Source organism: Nycticebus coucang, chromosome 15, assembly GCF_027406575.1.
Source record: "Nycticebus coucang isolate mNycCou1 chromosome 15, mNycCou1.pri, whole genome shotgun sequence".
Classification (NCBI taxonomy): domain Eukaryota; kingdom Metazoa; phylum Chordata; class Mammalia; order Primates; family Lorisidae; genus Nycticebus; species Nycticebus coucang.
The window spans coordinates 78680579-78695656 of NC_069794.1; the positions used below are offsets into that span (position 1 = coordinate 78680579).

At 33.3% G+C, this 15078-nt stretch overlaps 1 protein-coding gene across 8 annotated transcripts in view; it reads left to right on the forward strand.

Moving 5' to 3' along the window:
- The window catches only part of PAN3 (poly(A) specific ribonuclease subunit PAN3), a 166116-nt gene that overhangs the window by 23898 nt on the left and 127140 nt on the right, over positions 1-15078 (forward strand). For all 8 annotated transcript variants that reach the window (XR_008374590.1, XM_053563433.1, XM_053563428.1 and 5 more), the window contains exons 3-4: positions 429-495; positions 2281-2351. Coding sequence is in view for 7 of the 8 variants with exons in the window: in XM_053563433.1 (XP_053419408.1) it covers positions 429-495; positions 2281-2351 (138 nt within the window). In the remaining variant the exon portion in view is untranslated. The remainder of the gene's footprint in view (positions 1-428; positions 496-2280; positions 2352-15078) is intronic.

Genomic DNA, 15078 nt, shown 5'->3' on the forward strand with positions numbered 1-15078 from the left:
ATAAGCTCTAGAAGTTGTATAAATGATAATATGAATTGAGAAAGGATATTAGAGCATTTGACTTTATATATAGGCTCTGTTTACCTTCTTGAATGAGAAGTTTATGTTGTATGGACGAGGAAACTTAAGTTATGTATCTTGCCTAGGTTAATAAATTATAGAAGCATGATTCAAAACAGGTCTGCAGCTTTGGCCTTAAATACTTGACTAGTGAGTAAAATTTTCATTTGATGTGTTGTAAAGTAGTCTTTGGTAATTTTTACATACATAATTGTAATCCACAAAGCAATTTTTATAGGAAGATTACTTTGTCAGTAATGTGAACAGTGGATTGGAGGGGAAGAAGCAAAAAGGCTCAGTCTTAATTGGTTGGATTTTTTTTTTTTTTATTCCTCAGTGATACTATGTATATATATTTTATTTTTCAGAGAATGACTAATAGTAGCAGCTCCCCAAGCCTTCTAAATGACAGTGCCAAGCCATATACAGGCCATGGTAAGACCTGGTCACTTTTGCTTTTGTGTGTGTATACATTTATGTTTCTTACTTGAAAAGTAATATACCTATTGTAGAAATCTTGGAAATTGTAAACAGGTATAAAAAAGAAAATGAAAATTATCTATTCCCACTCAAAGCTAAGTATTGAGATTTAGATTTTTCCCTTTTTTTCTGTATATATGAATATTTACATTCTACATAAGGTCATATTAAACACTTTTAAATTAATCTAGATGACTATAAATTGAATTCCATTCTTTACTTTCATTGTCAACTAATTTTTTTTAAAAACCATTATACTCCAGTGGACTATATAAGTAAATATTTAGAATTACTTTCGGATACGCTTAGAAGTTGAATTATTGTTTGAAAAATTATGAACATTTTTGAGACTTTGATAAACAATTTCCAGATAACTTTCTATGTCCTATTTTCAGAATAAATGTTCAAGTGCAGTTTTTGAAGAATATATAATACTTGTGTGTTAATATTCTATATTAGTTAAATCTTAACACTAATAATGGTAGGAATAAGAATTTGCATGTTGTTTATATTCTGTGATAGGGGGTTTATATTCTGTGACATTTTGTGTATATCAAATTTTCATCACTATTGGGGAGTTTCAACCTTTTACTATATAAAAAAATAGTTACATTTTAATCTTGAACACAATTATTAGAAGTTAATTTATAGCATTATATATTTTTATTATTGCTATAGAGTTTAAATGCTGACTTCTAAATGCTGACAAAGGTAGCATAAATGATAAGTATTACTTATTTTTAAAAATGCCTTAAATGTATGAACTGTAAAAAGTATTTTATATTGCTGTCTTCTTTGCATTATTAATTTAATATTAAGTTAATGTTCATGCTAATTAGGGGCAAGACTATGAAAATCCGGGTAGAAGGAGTCAGAGAAATGTTACAGTAATATATATGTCCTACATGATAAAGAGATTTAAAGTTTCTTTAAATGAAGGCATTTAATATAATTTTTAGGATTTCACAGATAATTTAATGAGATTAATATAAGAATAATTAAAGCTCTCATAAGTGAAGGTTAAATATTTTACCATATCTCATGCATACCTTTTCAGAAACTCTTCTGGTTTGTGAGAAATAGTTAAGATAATGTAATTTCTTTGTAACTTTTGTCCACAGAATAATGGAACTTTAAATCTATAAAATCTTCGGCTTTCATGTCTGTTTTGAAATAGTTAATATTTTCATCTTAAAAAATGTAATAATTTATCTTTTAAGGAAGAATATAAAATATCTGGTGATAAAAATAAGGAATATTTGTAGAAATGATAGGTTTTAAGACTTTTCCCATGTTTAAGTGCAAGTCTGTATCTTTCAGAGTATGGTCGACGCCCCCATATACCACCTTTTATCTTTTCCAAGACTTGGTCTCAAGAACACAAACATTTATTTACCATAGGTGGACTTAGTTCTTTCATAAACACACTCCCAGTAGTGTGATTAAGAATCATTTCATTTTTCCTACTATTTGAATGTTCTTTTGATTCTAATCAAATAGCTATTTCCTAACCTGTTTGGCTTCTGAACATGTATACTAAGTATTGGCTAACTGAAGGATTCAACAATTTGTGTTTCATTCTCTCAAATATTTGAACATCCTTTTTGTGTGAGGCACTGAGTTTAATTATTGTAGCATATGATTTTTATTACTGTTATGAGCATTGTCAAGTTAAACATTTGTTGGATTTGCGGGTTACTTGAGTTGTGTATGTGGAAACTTATGTAACTTACCTTCCAGATCCCCTAACTTCACCTGCTTCATCCTTGTTTAATGACTTTGGTGCCCTCAACATCTCTCAGAGAAGAAAGGTAGGTGAAATTGAAACTTGAGTGAAACTAAATGGAGTTTAGAAATGATGTAGGGATTGTTACGTACGTACTGTCAATGTTTTCTTAAGCAGGAGAGGATCCTTTTATGGTCTATAATGTTTTTCTTGCCTTTTGTTTATCTTTTTTAAAAAACCTATTATATGTGAAATTTTCTTGGATCTGTGTATCGAATAGAGAGATTTTATTTGAAGGAACGAAATCCTGCTTATTTATGCTTAATTTCTGAATTTTAACATACTCTATTTTTAAGATAATACCTAACTTAATATTATAGTTGCTGTTAATATGTGAGTATATTAATCACATATATTAATCATGTTCTAACTTTATTTTTCTGATGTCTTTGTCTAAATTTCTCTCCTGATTTAAACTTCTCTTATTAGGCAAACTTAACTTTTCAACTTTTCATAATTAGCCCAACTATTTAAAAATAGTTTGAAATCTTTTCTTACTAGAAATATAATTTAACTTTATTTGGGATTGAAGTTGATAGACCACATATAGATATTTGTAGACCATATGTAGATTTTTGAAGTATTTTATAAGCACTGATGTTGACACAGTCAGATTAATTGTTTGATGCCTTTGAGTCTTCATGAGAATCTTACTAATAATTTTCTAGAGAAGGTGGTCTTTTGGTTAGGATCAGTAGCAGCTGAAGATGTTTAGGAGGTTGGAAATTACTATAAAATTACAGTGTCTAGCTTCTTAAGTAATGGAAGAAAGACTTAAAAGAATATTAATTTTAAAAATGCTGATATGATCTTAAGATGCTTCTAGGAAAGATCTGATTAGAGGATAGGAGAAAATGATTCAGGAAGACTATGGTGGTGATGGCTTCACATTATATACTTAACCCCCAACTCTTTGAGTTGTACGCATAAATATATTGATTTTTATATGTTAATCACATCTCAATACAGTGGTTTTAAAAATTGAGAAGGCTAGATATTTTCAAAACAAAAACAAACAAAAACTATGCGGACAGATGTAAATTACATTAATACCTCACACACCTAATGTTATACATTTCATTTTGAGACATGGATGAGAACAAGAAAGTAATTACAAAATGTTTTTCAGCATCTAGAATTGATAGATTAAAGTATATGGGTTTGATTTTATAGATTTCCTTATAGGCTATCACCAAGAGTAAGTTTATTTTTACTTTTTATACTTTCCTCATAAGTTAGAATATTTGGTTTTACAAGGTCTGACAGTTAAGTTTGTGAACTCATCCTAGAAATATTGCTACACACCTCATTGCTGAATATCAATATGGTCATCTTTGAAATACTCCCCTTGGGAAGGTATGCCTCAATGCCAGTGCCTAGTCTGCCTTTCAAAGCAATTTTGAAACTCCTTTTCAGGAACGGCCATTAGCGCTCCCATCCTATTACCCTTGATATCCTGGATGTCATTAAAATGTTTTCCTTTCAGTAGTTCCTTTATCTTCGCGTAAAGAAAAAAGTCACTGTGGGCCAGACCAGGTGATTAGGGAGGGTGTTACAATACAGATATTTGTTTACTTAGCTAAAAACTCCCTCACAGACAGTGCTGTATGAGCTGGTGCATTGTCGTGATGCTAGAGACATGAGTTGTTGGCAAAAGTTCAGGTCATTTTTGTCTCGCTTTTTCATGCAGCCTTTACAGCACTTCCAAATAGTAAATCTGATAAACTATTTGTCCAGTTGGTACAAATTCATAGTGAACAATCCCTCTGATAATAAAAAAGTTTAGCAACATCATTTTGACTCTTGATTTGGACTGATGGAACTTTTTTGGTTGTGGAGAATTGGCTGCCTTCCTTTGTACACTTTGTCACTTTGTTTCAGGGTCGTATTGATACACCCGTGTTTTATTGCCAATGATAACATGGCCCTAAACATGGTCTTACCTCTGAAAGGTCTCGGCAAACTTTGACTCTCCTTTGCCTTTGTTCATCAGTGAGCTTGTTTGGCACAATTTTTGCACACATCTTTCTCATGCTAAGATTCTCTGTTGATGTTTACTTGGTCTGCTGTGCTTCTTACAGTCATATAATGATTTTGATGGACAATTTGATGAATTTTTGCAATGTTTTTGTGAGTTCTGCTTGTTACTGGCTGCCCTGATCTCTCTTTGTCAGTGATGTTTTCTGTCTTCTCAGAAAAACGTTTAATCCATTTGTACTGTTGTTTTCTTTTCTCTTTTTTTTTTTTGTACTGTTGTTTTCTTTATGGCATTATCCCCATAATCTTGTATTAACATGCCCCCAAGTCCCTGATCTCACTTCCATTTTTGCCAAATTTAACACAAAATTTGCAAATGTTTGTTCATTGCACTGATTCAGTCTTTGGCATTCTTAGGAGAGCACACAAAGCATGCAACAGCAGTAATGAATGCCGCTCACTAAGGCACTGCCATGTGTTGACACAAACATAGCTGTGAGACACTGATATACCAAGGTTATGAACCCTTACTGAGTTGTTTGTACAGTGCTGCCAGTGGAAGGGCATGGTGTTCAGTTTGCAGAATTAATTGTCAGATCTTGTTTATGTTAGAAATGGAAGAGAGTTAGACACAAACAGACCCATTAACAATGGTGAGAGAAGACAAGAGGCAAATCCTGTCAATGTGGAAGTGCATAGCAAATACAGCCTGGTAGTCAAGTTGTCTAGAGCTCTTTAGGGGAAAAGAAAGAATTCTTAAGTAGTCTTAGGCATCTTCCTAATGGCTTTTTCTTGTTTTAAAAATAATCAGTTAACTGTCATAAGTAGCATTTTTGATGTACGAGCATATAGTAAAACTAGAGTGGTAAATTAATACTTACAAATATTCCTAATATAAGGAGTTGACTTACAAATATTCCTAATATAAGGAGTTGGTAGACTGTGTCTTAAAGTTGGAATATATGATTTATATCTACTCATGTTTAGTTTTGAGAGAATAGTAGAAATTATTGGGGATTGGAAAAAGGATCAGATAGTAAAAATTTATTCTAAAATAATAAACGGAAATGTTACTACAAATGAGATCTCAATATTTGGAGAGATATTAGAATACATCCTAATGGGCTAGGCGCCATGACTCTAACCTGTAATCTTAGCACTTTGGGAGGCTGAGTGGGACGATCACTTGAGGTCAAGAGTTTAAGACCAGCCTGAGCAAGAGCAAGACCTACTCTCTCCCTAAAATAAAAAAAAATTACCAAGACATGGTATGCCCATATTCCCAGGGAGGCTGAGGCAGGGGGATCACTGTAGCTCAGAGGTTTGAGGTTGTGGTGAGTTATCATGATGCCACTGGACTGTAGCTGGGGTGACAGAAGAAGAGCCATCTTCAAACAAAACAAAAGCATATTTCCTAATAGAAGCAGACTAATAACAGTAAAATTAGCTCTTTGCTGTTATTATTATTATTTTTTTAAAGTCCTGGATCTTTGTGACTTTGGGCCAACTTTCTAGGCCCAAGTCTTCTCCTTTGTGAAATGACAAGTGTTACCTGGATAGTTGCTATTGTGTCTTTCATCTCTAAAACTCAATTTCTGTTTAAACTGGAAGCATTCACTTGTCAGCTCTACCTCGAAATTAATGATTCGTGTATTCATGTAGGTTTGAAGGACTGGGTTTTTTTTGTTTGTTTTTGTTTTTTTTACCTTTTACAGTTAAAATAATATGTAGTCTAGGGACCTGGAGAGTTTCTCCAGTAGTGGGTTGTATAGTTAGAATTCTATGAGGGTACAAGTTGCATCCATATTTAAATTGTTTGTGGTTGAGTTGAGAATCTTTAACATCACTCCATATTAGAAAATACTCTTGGCATTGGAGTATTGCATGTTTCACATTGTGAGTTGAAGGAATATAGACACTTTCTCTATTTTTCTTTTGTTGTAGTAATTTATAGTATCTATTTAATGATGTAAATTTAGTGGAAGTAATTCAAAATTTAATTAATATTTAATTGTAATTCCAGGTCTGTCTAAGCAGACTAACATGATTACTTGGTAGCCTTTCATTTCATAATAAAATATGGAAGAACAAGGAGTTACCAGTCTTTAATAGTTAGTGAGAATTTTCTAAAAATCTTAGGTCACCCTCTAGGCCAAGTATATTTGATTTTTGCCTATGAGGCTATGTGATTTACCAGGGTTGGATCAGACAAGTATCTTCCCTGTAGGCAGTTTTACTATATGCTACGTGGAAAATTGAAAAGAAAGGAGTTATTTGTTCCTGCTTCTTTCGCATCTAATTGGAGAAGCAATGCATGAACCTACTAGAGAACATTTACACAGCAACGTATTAATTAGTGCCAACTTAAATATTTGGTGATTGCTAGGTAGCAGAGAATTCTCTACTTCCAGAAGAGTTTATGGAGATAATAACTTTTGAGTTGAACTTTCAAGGCCAAGGGATGTGTAAAAGCTAAATATAAGGAGGCAAAAAGTATGCTTGATTATGAGTGATAGAAATAGCAGCTTTAGTAAACTCTTAACTCTTCTTTTTCTGAGAATAATTAAGAAAACAACGCTTTGGGCCTTAGTATCTTCAGGAACCATTCATCTGGCCTGTATTGGAGAAACTTCCTGAGAGTTGAAGTATATGCTTTCGGGCACTACTGCTCATAGTGTATCAAGTGCTAGTCCCTGAATTGCTGCCTGTCTGTAATGAGATAGTTAAACCGTTTGAAAGTAAATGTTTAGAGACTTGTATTACTATTTGATAATACTGTGATGTTCAAATGTGCAGTCATTTTTCTAGTAATTCACTTTTATTTTATAAAATTATAGGACCATGATAGATAGGAACATTTTTAAAAAGGGATATTTTATATTGATGTTTGAAAAGAAACCCTGATTATTTTTTCTTTTGTTTTCTACATTAGGAATACTTAATTTTATAGATAGAAAAAGAATCATCATTTAAGTTTTTTTAGAGGTGGGAGTTTATACTAGTGATTAACGTGAGGAAACCTTAATAACAAGATACAGTTAAAGTAGAGCACTGGTATGAAAACAAAGACTTGGGCCAGGCACGGTGGCTCACGCCTGAGCCAGAGGGAGACCTCATTTCTAAAATAGCCGGGTGTTATGGTGGGCACCTGTAGTCCCAGTTACTTTGGAGGCCGAAGCAAGAGAATTTCTTGAGCCAAGAGTTTGAAGTTGCTATGAGCTGTGATGCCACAGCACTCTACCGAGAGCAACAAAGTGAGACTCTGTCTCACAAAAAAAAAAAAAATGTAAAACCAAGACTTGACAGGTACTGTGAATCTAGACAAGCAGTAAAAGTTTTGGTGACAACTCCTTTGGGAACAAAGTATATTTATAACAAAGGTAGGTGTTGAAATATATTCATAATTGAAGTGGTTCAGTGCTGCGATATTGTGGTAATGATTCTTGTCAAACTGTGGGTTTTGATGTAGTGCCCAACTACATGTGATTGATGTAAATCCTAAGCCAAATGAGAAATATTCAAAATTTGTCTAGGATTCTTGGCTTCCTCTTTTTTATCTTTCTGGGCTATTGCCCTTCTTTGCCTTTTTTATTCCTCTAGTCATTTTCCTATTTAGCTCTTCCCTCCCCCATTTATTAAAGCAAAAAAGGCTCTGGTAACCGTCATTTACATTTCTTTGGTTTACTTTAGTATGTCGTTTCACTCAAAATGTAGCTTTGTCTGAACATTTGCATTATATTTCTAATAGCAGGGATAATAGATTTTCGCTTTTGTAGATCGGTTTGGACTTTAATGACAAATTTAATTCTTTGGTTTTAGGAGGCAAAGCCTTCTGAAGTATTGTGTTTATTTTTTCTGTAATGGAAATTAAAACTCTTTGTTAGGATAATAGAAGTGAGATCAAAAGGATCTGTCTGGCTTACCTGCTCATGGCTTATTTGTGAGGATGTGTGGTTGGTGAAGTTCTGCTTGTATTACTCTGCTTGAGAGAAAACTCACTAGCAGTACTTCTCTCTGCTTTCTGCCTTGTTTGAACTAGTTTGGGTCCTCCTTTTGTGTGCTGTTCTTTATCTTAAGAACATTCATCTCTACCATCGGCATCTGTTATTGATGATTATACGTATTTTCTGATTAATTTGACATTTAAATATTTTCTTATAACATTTCTGTTCTTAAGTCTTTGAAAGGTGACTTTTATGTTATTTTCACTCTAGGTAATAAAATGTTAAATACCAAAGAAACTGGACAGTGTTTATTGTATGTAGAGTTCTTCAATGGAGAAAGACAAAGTAAGCCTGGAGAAATTAATAGGGTTATAACACAGATGATTTAGAACGTAAATCTCTTCTTAATCCTGCTAATAGTTAGGCCCTTTTGGCATGATAAATCCAGTATTGATAGATACTGATATCAGGAAAAATAAAGATGTGGAGAAAATAGAAAAGATACTGAAAAATAACCAAAATTTTAAAGGAAATTGCAATCTAAAACTATCTGTAAAACAGTTGTTTTTAAGTTCTTTATGTATGTTCTCAAAGAAATAATGTTTTACTTGGTGATTTACAGTCAGTCACATCAGTATTGTTCAGTAATATTTCTGTGAAATAATGTGTTTAGAATTCCGTATGTATTTAGGACTATGCCTTTAGTGGAAACTAAACTTCCATTCAGCTCCACTTGCTAATCTGTGGGAATGTTTATTGTCTCAGCCTAACTCAGATGTTGGTGAGGTTTTAGGTTTAGAGATACATATGGGTCCCTTATGGAAACTGGTGGAATTGTTGGGAGTCCCTGAGGATGGGAGCAGCACCCTGTTTGGCTTACTCAGGGCCTGTGGGTGAATTTTATTTATTTATTTTAAAGATTTTATTTTATTTCTCCGGGTAGGAAGGCTTCCAAGTTAGAAATCTTATCAAGGTCTGACAGTAAATGATTCTTCAGAGAAATGGGTGCAGCCTCTTGAACTCAGGCTGTAATACACAGTAACCTTGAGGAACTGCTTCTCTTTCAAGAGAACACAGTGTCAGTCTTTTCTTTCAAAAGGCCTCATCTTGTATTTTTTTTTTTTTTTTGAGACAGTTTCATTTTGTCACCCTTGGTAGAATGCCGTGGCATCATAGCTCACAGCAACCTCAAACTCTTGGGCGTAAGTGATTCTCTTGCCTTAGCCTCCCAAGTAACTGGGACTGCAGGTGCCCGCCACAACACCCAGCTATTTTTTTTTGTTGTTGTTGTTGCAGTTATCATTGTTGTTTTAGCTGGCCCAGGCCGGGTTCAAACCTGCCAGCCTGGGTGTTTGTGGCTGTCGCCCTAACCACTGAGCATGGGCACCACCCTCATCTTGTATTTTGATTCTAGTTAAGAAACTTTCTGTTACAGGACACCCTGAACCAAGCCAAGGGAATATCAGGCTGACATCAGCCCACAGCATCACACATAGTTCCCTGTACAATTCTTTTCCATATGCAGATTCATCTTCATCAATTCAAAGTCTAGCTTCTGCCCACCACAAACCCCTAGAGATCAGGAGATGGAAGGTTGTATGTGTCTACACGTGGTTCCCTTGAAGGCCCAGTGGTCACCCCTGTTTCAGTGTACATTTTGTACACTCTTAACCACCCTCTAACCACACACAAAGAGGGATCCAGGGATGAGACAGCATACTAAGCATGCAAACAGGAAACATGCCGTAGACATCAAAGCTGTTGTGAATTTTAATTTCTCTCAAGGGCCAAACAGTAAGAATAGTAATAACCTGGTAGTATTGAATAATACTTAAGGATTCAGGGTTTCGATTTGGATGTCAGGAAGTAAGAATTGCATTCATATTTCTTCACTGATTATCTCTGTGTCTTTGATTTAATGGATTCTTTTCTTTATTCATTTGCAGAATACAAGTGAAAATACTTTGTACCACCTATGTAGGATTGTTTTGATGACTAAATGGGATGTTACCTGGCATATTAATGCTCTATGAATGATACTTCTTGGCCAAACCTTTGTAGCCTTGCTTGGAAATTAACCGTTATTAAATATCGCCTGTCAATAGTTCTGGATCAGTCTGTGTTAAAATTGCCTACTGGAAAAGTGGTTCTATAGCTGCTCTGAGGATATCTACCTTTTCTTTGAGATGTTCATTCCTCTTCTATAGCCATTATTCATTTTCTTAAACATTTTTAATGTTTCAAATTTCAGATTTAGCGAAAATCCATATAGAGGTTTCTTGTCATGTAGTGGCAGATAGAAACTTGATTTTGTTTGTGTGGATGATAACTTCCTGTGTGTGTTCTGGGTAATATGGTAAACTTGTAATTCTTTCATAAGTTAAATGTTTTATATTTTATTATATCATTTAATTACCTCAACAATTTTTTTTTTTTTGTTTTGTTTTTTTGAGACAGCATCTTACTACGTTGTCTTCAGTAGAGTGTCATGGTGTCGCTGCTTACAGCAACCTCAAACTCTTGGGCTTAAGCAATTCTCTTGGCTCAGCCTCCCAAGTAGCTGAGACTATAGGAGCCTGCCACAATGCCCAGCTATTTTTTTGTTGCAGTTGTCATTGTTGTTGAGCTGGCCCAGGCCAGGTTTGAACTTGACAGGTGTATATAGCTGGTGTCCTAACCACTGAGCTACAGGCGCCAAGCCAACAATTCTTTTTTTTAACCTCAACAATTTGGTAATATCCAATCTTATGAATAGTAATTTTGTTTTTTGGGTTTTTTAAATTTTTTTATTAGTAACTTTGAATAAACAAAGGGCTGTCTTTGTTTTTATATAATGTAATTTGAATACACTGTCATTTTTATTGCCAACAATTTGTGGCAATCAGATTCTTTTAGCAAATGTCTACGTGTTCTCTTTCTTTGCTTTTTAATTGGCAAACTTAAATGTTTTTCCTATTTATTTCTAGTTGGTTCATGTTCTAAAAATATGTAGGCAACATTAGATTGAAAACTTTGTTTGAAAATATGATAGTTCCTACAGAAAACAATTACACTTTGAAAGAGTTAATTTTCTTTCCTTGCTAAGTAAAGAATACTCCAGGATTGTGTTGAGATAAAAATGTACTTTGGAAAGAACAGATTAAGTTTTGTTATTGGCGGTTTGACCATGTACTTGCTGTGCTTTATTTTAATCGGTACTTTGTGTGCAGTGAAAGAAAGATTCTTTTAAATCCATGAGGGGAGGAGAATTTTGTTTTATTGATTGATTTTTAAAAGAGCTCTTGTAAGAGATTTTGTTTTTGCAAGTATTTTTTTTAGGTGTGTGGTACTATGGTTTCACTGTATTTAAACATGTAAACTGAAATTTAGGTGTCTTTTATATACAAAATGTATTACTGTGGGCTGTATTCATCTAGTTTTTTTAGCTTTGGGGATTTTAGTTAGTTACATAAATAGTGGTGGTTGATTGTAATAAAACCATGATGTGTTTACCACTTGGATCTATGAATTAATAGATCATTCTGAGATCATTGGCTTCTTTACACTCTATTCTGGACATTTTATCTGCAGTGTATAGTAACTGGTATTAAGAACCTGGCATTAATAGTAGTGTTCATCCTTGCTTTCATAGAAAGCACGTGTGGTGAATGAATTAGTAAAGACCAGTTTAGAATTCTCATCCACAAACTTGCTAGCTTATGTTTTAGGATATTTAACCAAACACTGTAGTTTCCCCCAACTCTATTTTATTCTCAAGATTTGTTCTTCTTGCATTTTGAATATAGGAAAGGAGAATTTCTTTTATTTCTTTAAATAAAGTTTCTAGCTGTTTCTCATTGATTCCATCCATGCCAATTAGATTAAAAGAGATTGATTTATTTAGGAATTTGTATTTGGTCACCTCAGGTTTAGCTAGAATAATATTGAGATTATAATGTGTCAAGAAATATTATAGAATGTAGAATAGATTTCTTTGAATTGGAGACAGGATACCACAGTTGAGAGTGCAAGTGTTGGAGCCCGACCTTATGTTACTTGTTTGTATAGGCAAGTTATTTTAGCCTCTCCTGAGACTCACTTTTCTCGTCTATAAAGTTGGTGTAATGTTAATAGATAATATCTCATAGAATTATGTGAATTAAATACATTGATGGATTGAAAGTGCTTGGCATAGTATCTTGTGCTTGTCAAATGGCAGTTGTTAGTATAGTCTTCAATTATTTATGATTTTTCAATTTTAAAATCTGTTTCTGAATATGTCCCCAGATCACTTTTCATTAACACCATTGTAATTCAAATTTATTTATGGTAAAGAGGATTTCTGAAGCTACTCTGCTTAATTTCAAGATTGAATTTAATCACGTATACATGTAAATTAAACCAAAAGAAAACCTTTTGTTTATAAGCCAAAAGGCATGTTGTTATTAGCATGATGATTGCTTTTGGTAAGAAACTAAAATTGATACAAAAACTTTAATAGTCATTATAGTTGTTAATTTTATAGTGGAAATAATTTTCCTGATTTAAAAAAAAAAGCTCATTTTCACTCAAAATATTAAAATTACTTTGGCATGGTATTTTATTTTTTATATCTTATACGTATTAAAATGATATAAGAAATTGCTGGTTGGTGTTCTAGTTCTTGTAGAAATAAAATGTAGCCTTGCTTATTTAGCAAGGATAATCCAACTGATTATATTTTTGGTGGCATGAAATTCTCATGTAACATTGTGAGTTTTCTTTTATGATAAGACTTTAAAAAATAATTTAAAAATTTTAGAGGGTACAGGTGTTCTTTTTACATGGATGAATTGTGTAATGGCTGACTTCAGGTATTTTAGTGTGCTTGTCACCAAAATAGTATACATTGTACCCAATAGATAAGTTTTTATCCCTCGTCCTCCTCCCACTCATGTTGAGGTTTTTAGAACATAAGAGACTTTTGTAAGTGTCAGATCACACAGAATGGTAGTCTTTTCATTGGAGCAGTCTAAGCGTTTTGCACATTATTAACTCACCTAGACCTTTGGATATATAGGGGCACCAAATGGTTGATAGTGTCTGTTAGGCAGCTGAGATATTGCTCAATCCTAGCTATCTGTAATTTGAACACCTACTATAAACAAAAAGAGAAAGTGGGTGGCGTCTGTGGCGCAGTGGGTAGAGTGCTGGCCGCATATACCGAGGGTGGTGGGTTTGAACCTGGCCTCAGCCAGCTAAAACAGCAGCGACAACTGCAACAACAACAACAACAAAAAAGAGACTTTTGTAGGTTTTCTTTAAGTTATTTTGTAGATAATAATTTAAAAAATGTATTTATGTATGTGTATGTTTATGTCGGTAAATCATATTCTGCTGTATTTGATAACATTTAGATGAGTTTTAACTTTGTTTCTTCTGCTTTCATGCTCTCTATGACTTGTGTATTGGCTTCACAGATTAAAATGTCTTCATCACCTATGCATGTTTATTTGCTCATGAGGTTTTAAACAATGATGGTCTGTTTTTCTGTACCTGCTTGCTCATCCCATCCTATATTACCTTTATTTAAACTTAAACAGTGAAAACATAAGGAACCTAATGTATTTTCATGGAAAGCCCACAGTTAATAATAATGAATGGGGAGGATAAATACAACATAGTCTTAGATTATGATTTTTGATTTTTAAGTCTTCTACCCATGGAGGAAATTCATTGGAGCCCAAGCAGTAGTGATTTGTATATCTGGATTTACTATTCTAAATAATTAGCTATATATAAGACAAACTTCTGATGGCCTTAAAAAAAAAGAAAAAAAATAATTAGCTGTATAAGACTTTAAAATCCAGATGTGTTAACACTCCTAATGGGTAACTTATGTATAGCTAGATCCCTGTGTTAACAAATATATGGAAATTAGTTTGATTTAAAAAATTCAAATGTCTTTTATCAGTTTGGGGTTTATTTTTTCCCATTAATGGATTATAATCTTTTATTTAGTTCTCATAACTATAAATATTAGAACATTTAATTAACTGAGCGAAGACCATGTGGAGTCAGAGGAGGTTGTAAAACAAACAGAGGCTTATTTTGAAATAAATATGTAGTAAATCCTAGCCCAAAGGTTTCTCTAATCAGTGCACCTCAGACTCTTAAGTAGTGGTAGGAGGTAGGTTTGCTGAGTTGTTACTGCAAAAGATAATGAGTTCATATATTCATTAAACATTATCTGAAGGGAGATATATTTCATATATGTGTACTAGTATTTTTTAAGTTTATGAAGATGTTCTGATTGATAAAATACAAATCACTTAAAAGTGTCGTTTAGAGCATTCATTGTTGTCAGTACAATTATTATGTTTTTTTGGTGTTGAAAGGTGGTTCTTGTAATTCAGGGCATTGGAAACTTTTTGTCCTGAAATAACAATTTTCTTTCTCTAGTTTACTGTTGATGATTAGATTTTAATAATGTGCAAATGTTAATGTGAGGCATTTTGGAGATTATACTGTTTTACAGTTACCAAAGGAGTTGTGCCAAGGTATTGGATTGGTCTGTTACTTGGTAGCTTTAACTACATTTTTCTATACAAGCAGTGGTATTTATAGATTGTTCTTTAGCTTTTGAATTTTTTGGAGGAAGAGAATAGATTTTCTTGATTATTGTATTTTTAAGAAGAACAGAGAAGCTTCTGAATGAAGGAAGAAATACATGTCCATGCATCTAGGCTTCAGGATTAAAATAGTTGTAATGCTAGTTTTTATTTTTATTTATTTTTTTTGACATAGTCTAGATTGGTTAAGAATGACAATGGACTTCCCTTAGTTCTAAACCACTGGACATGGCTTTTATGG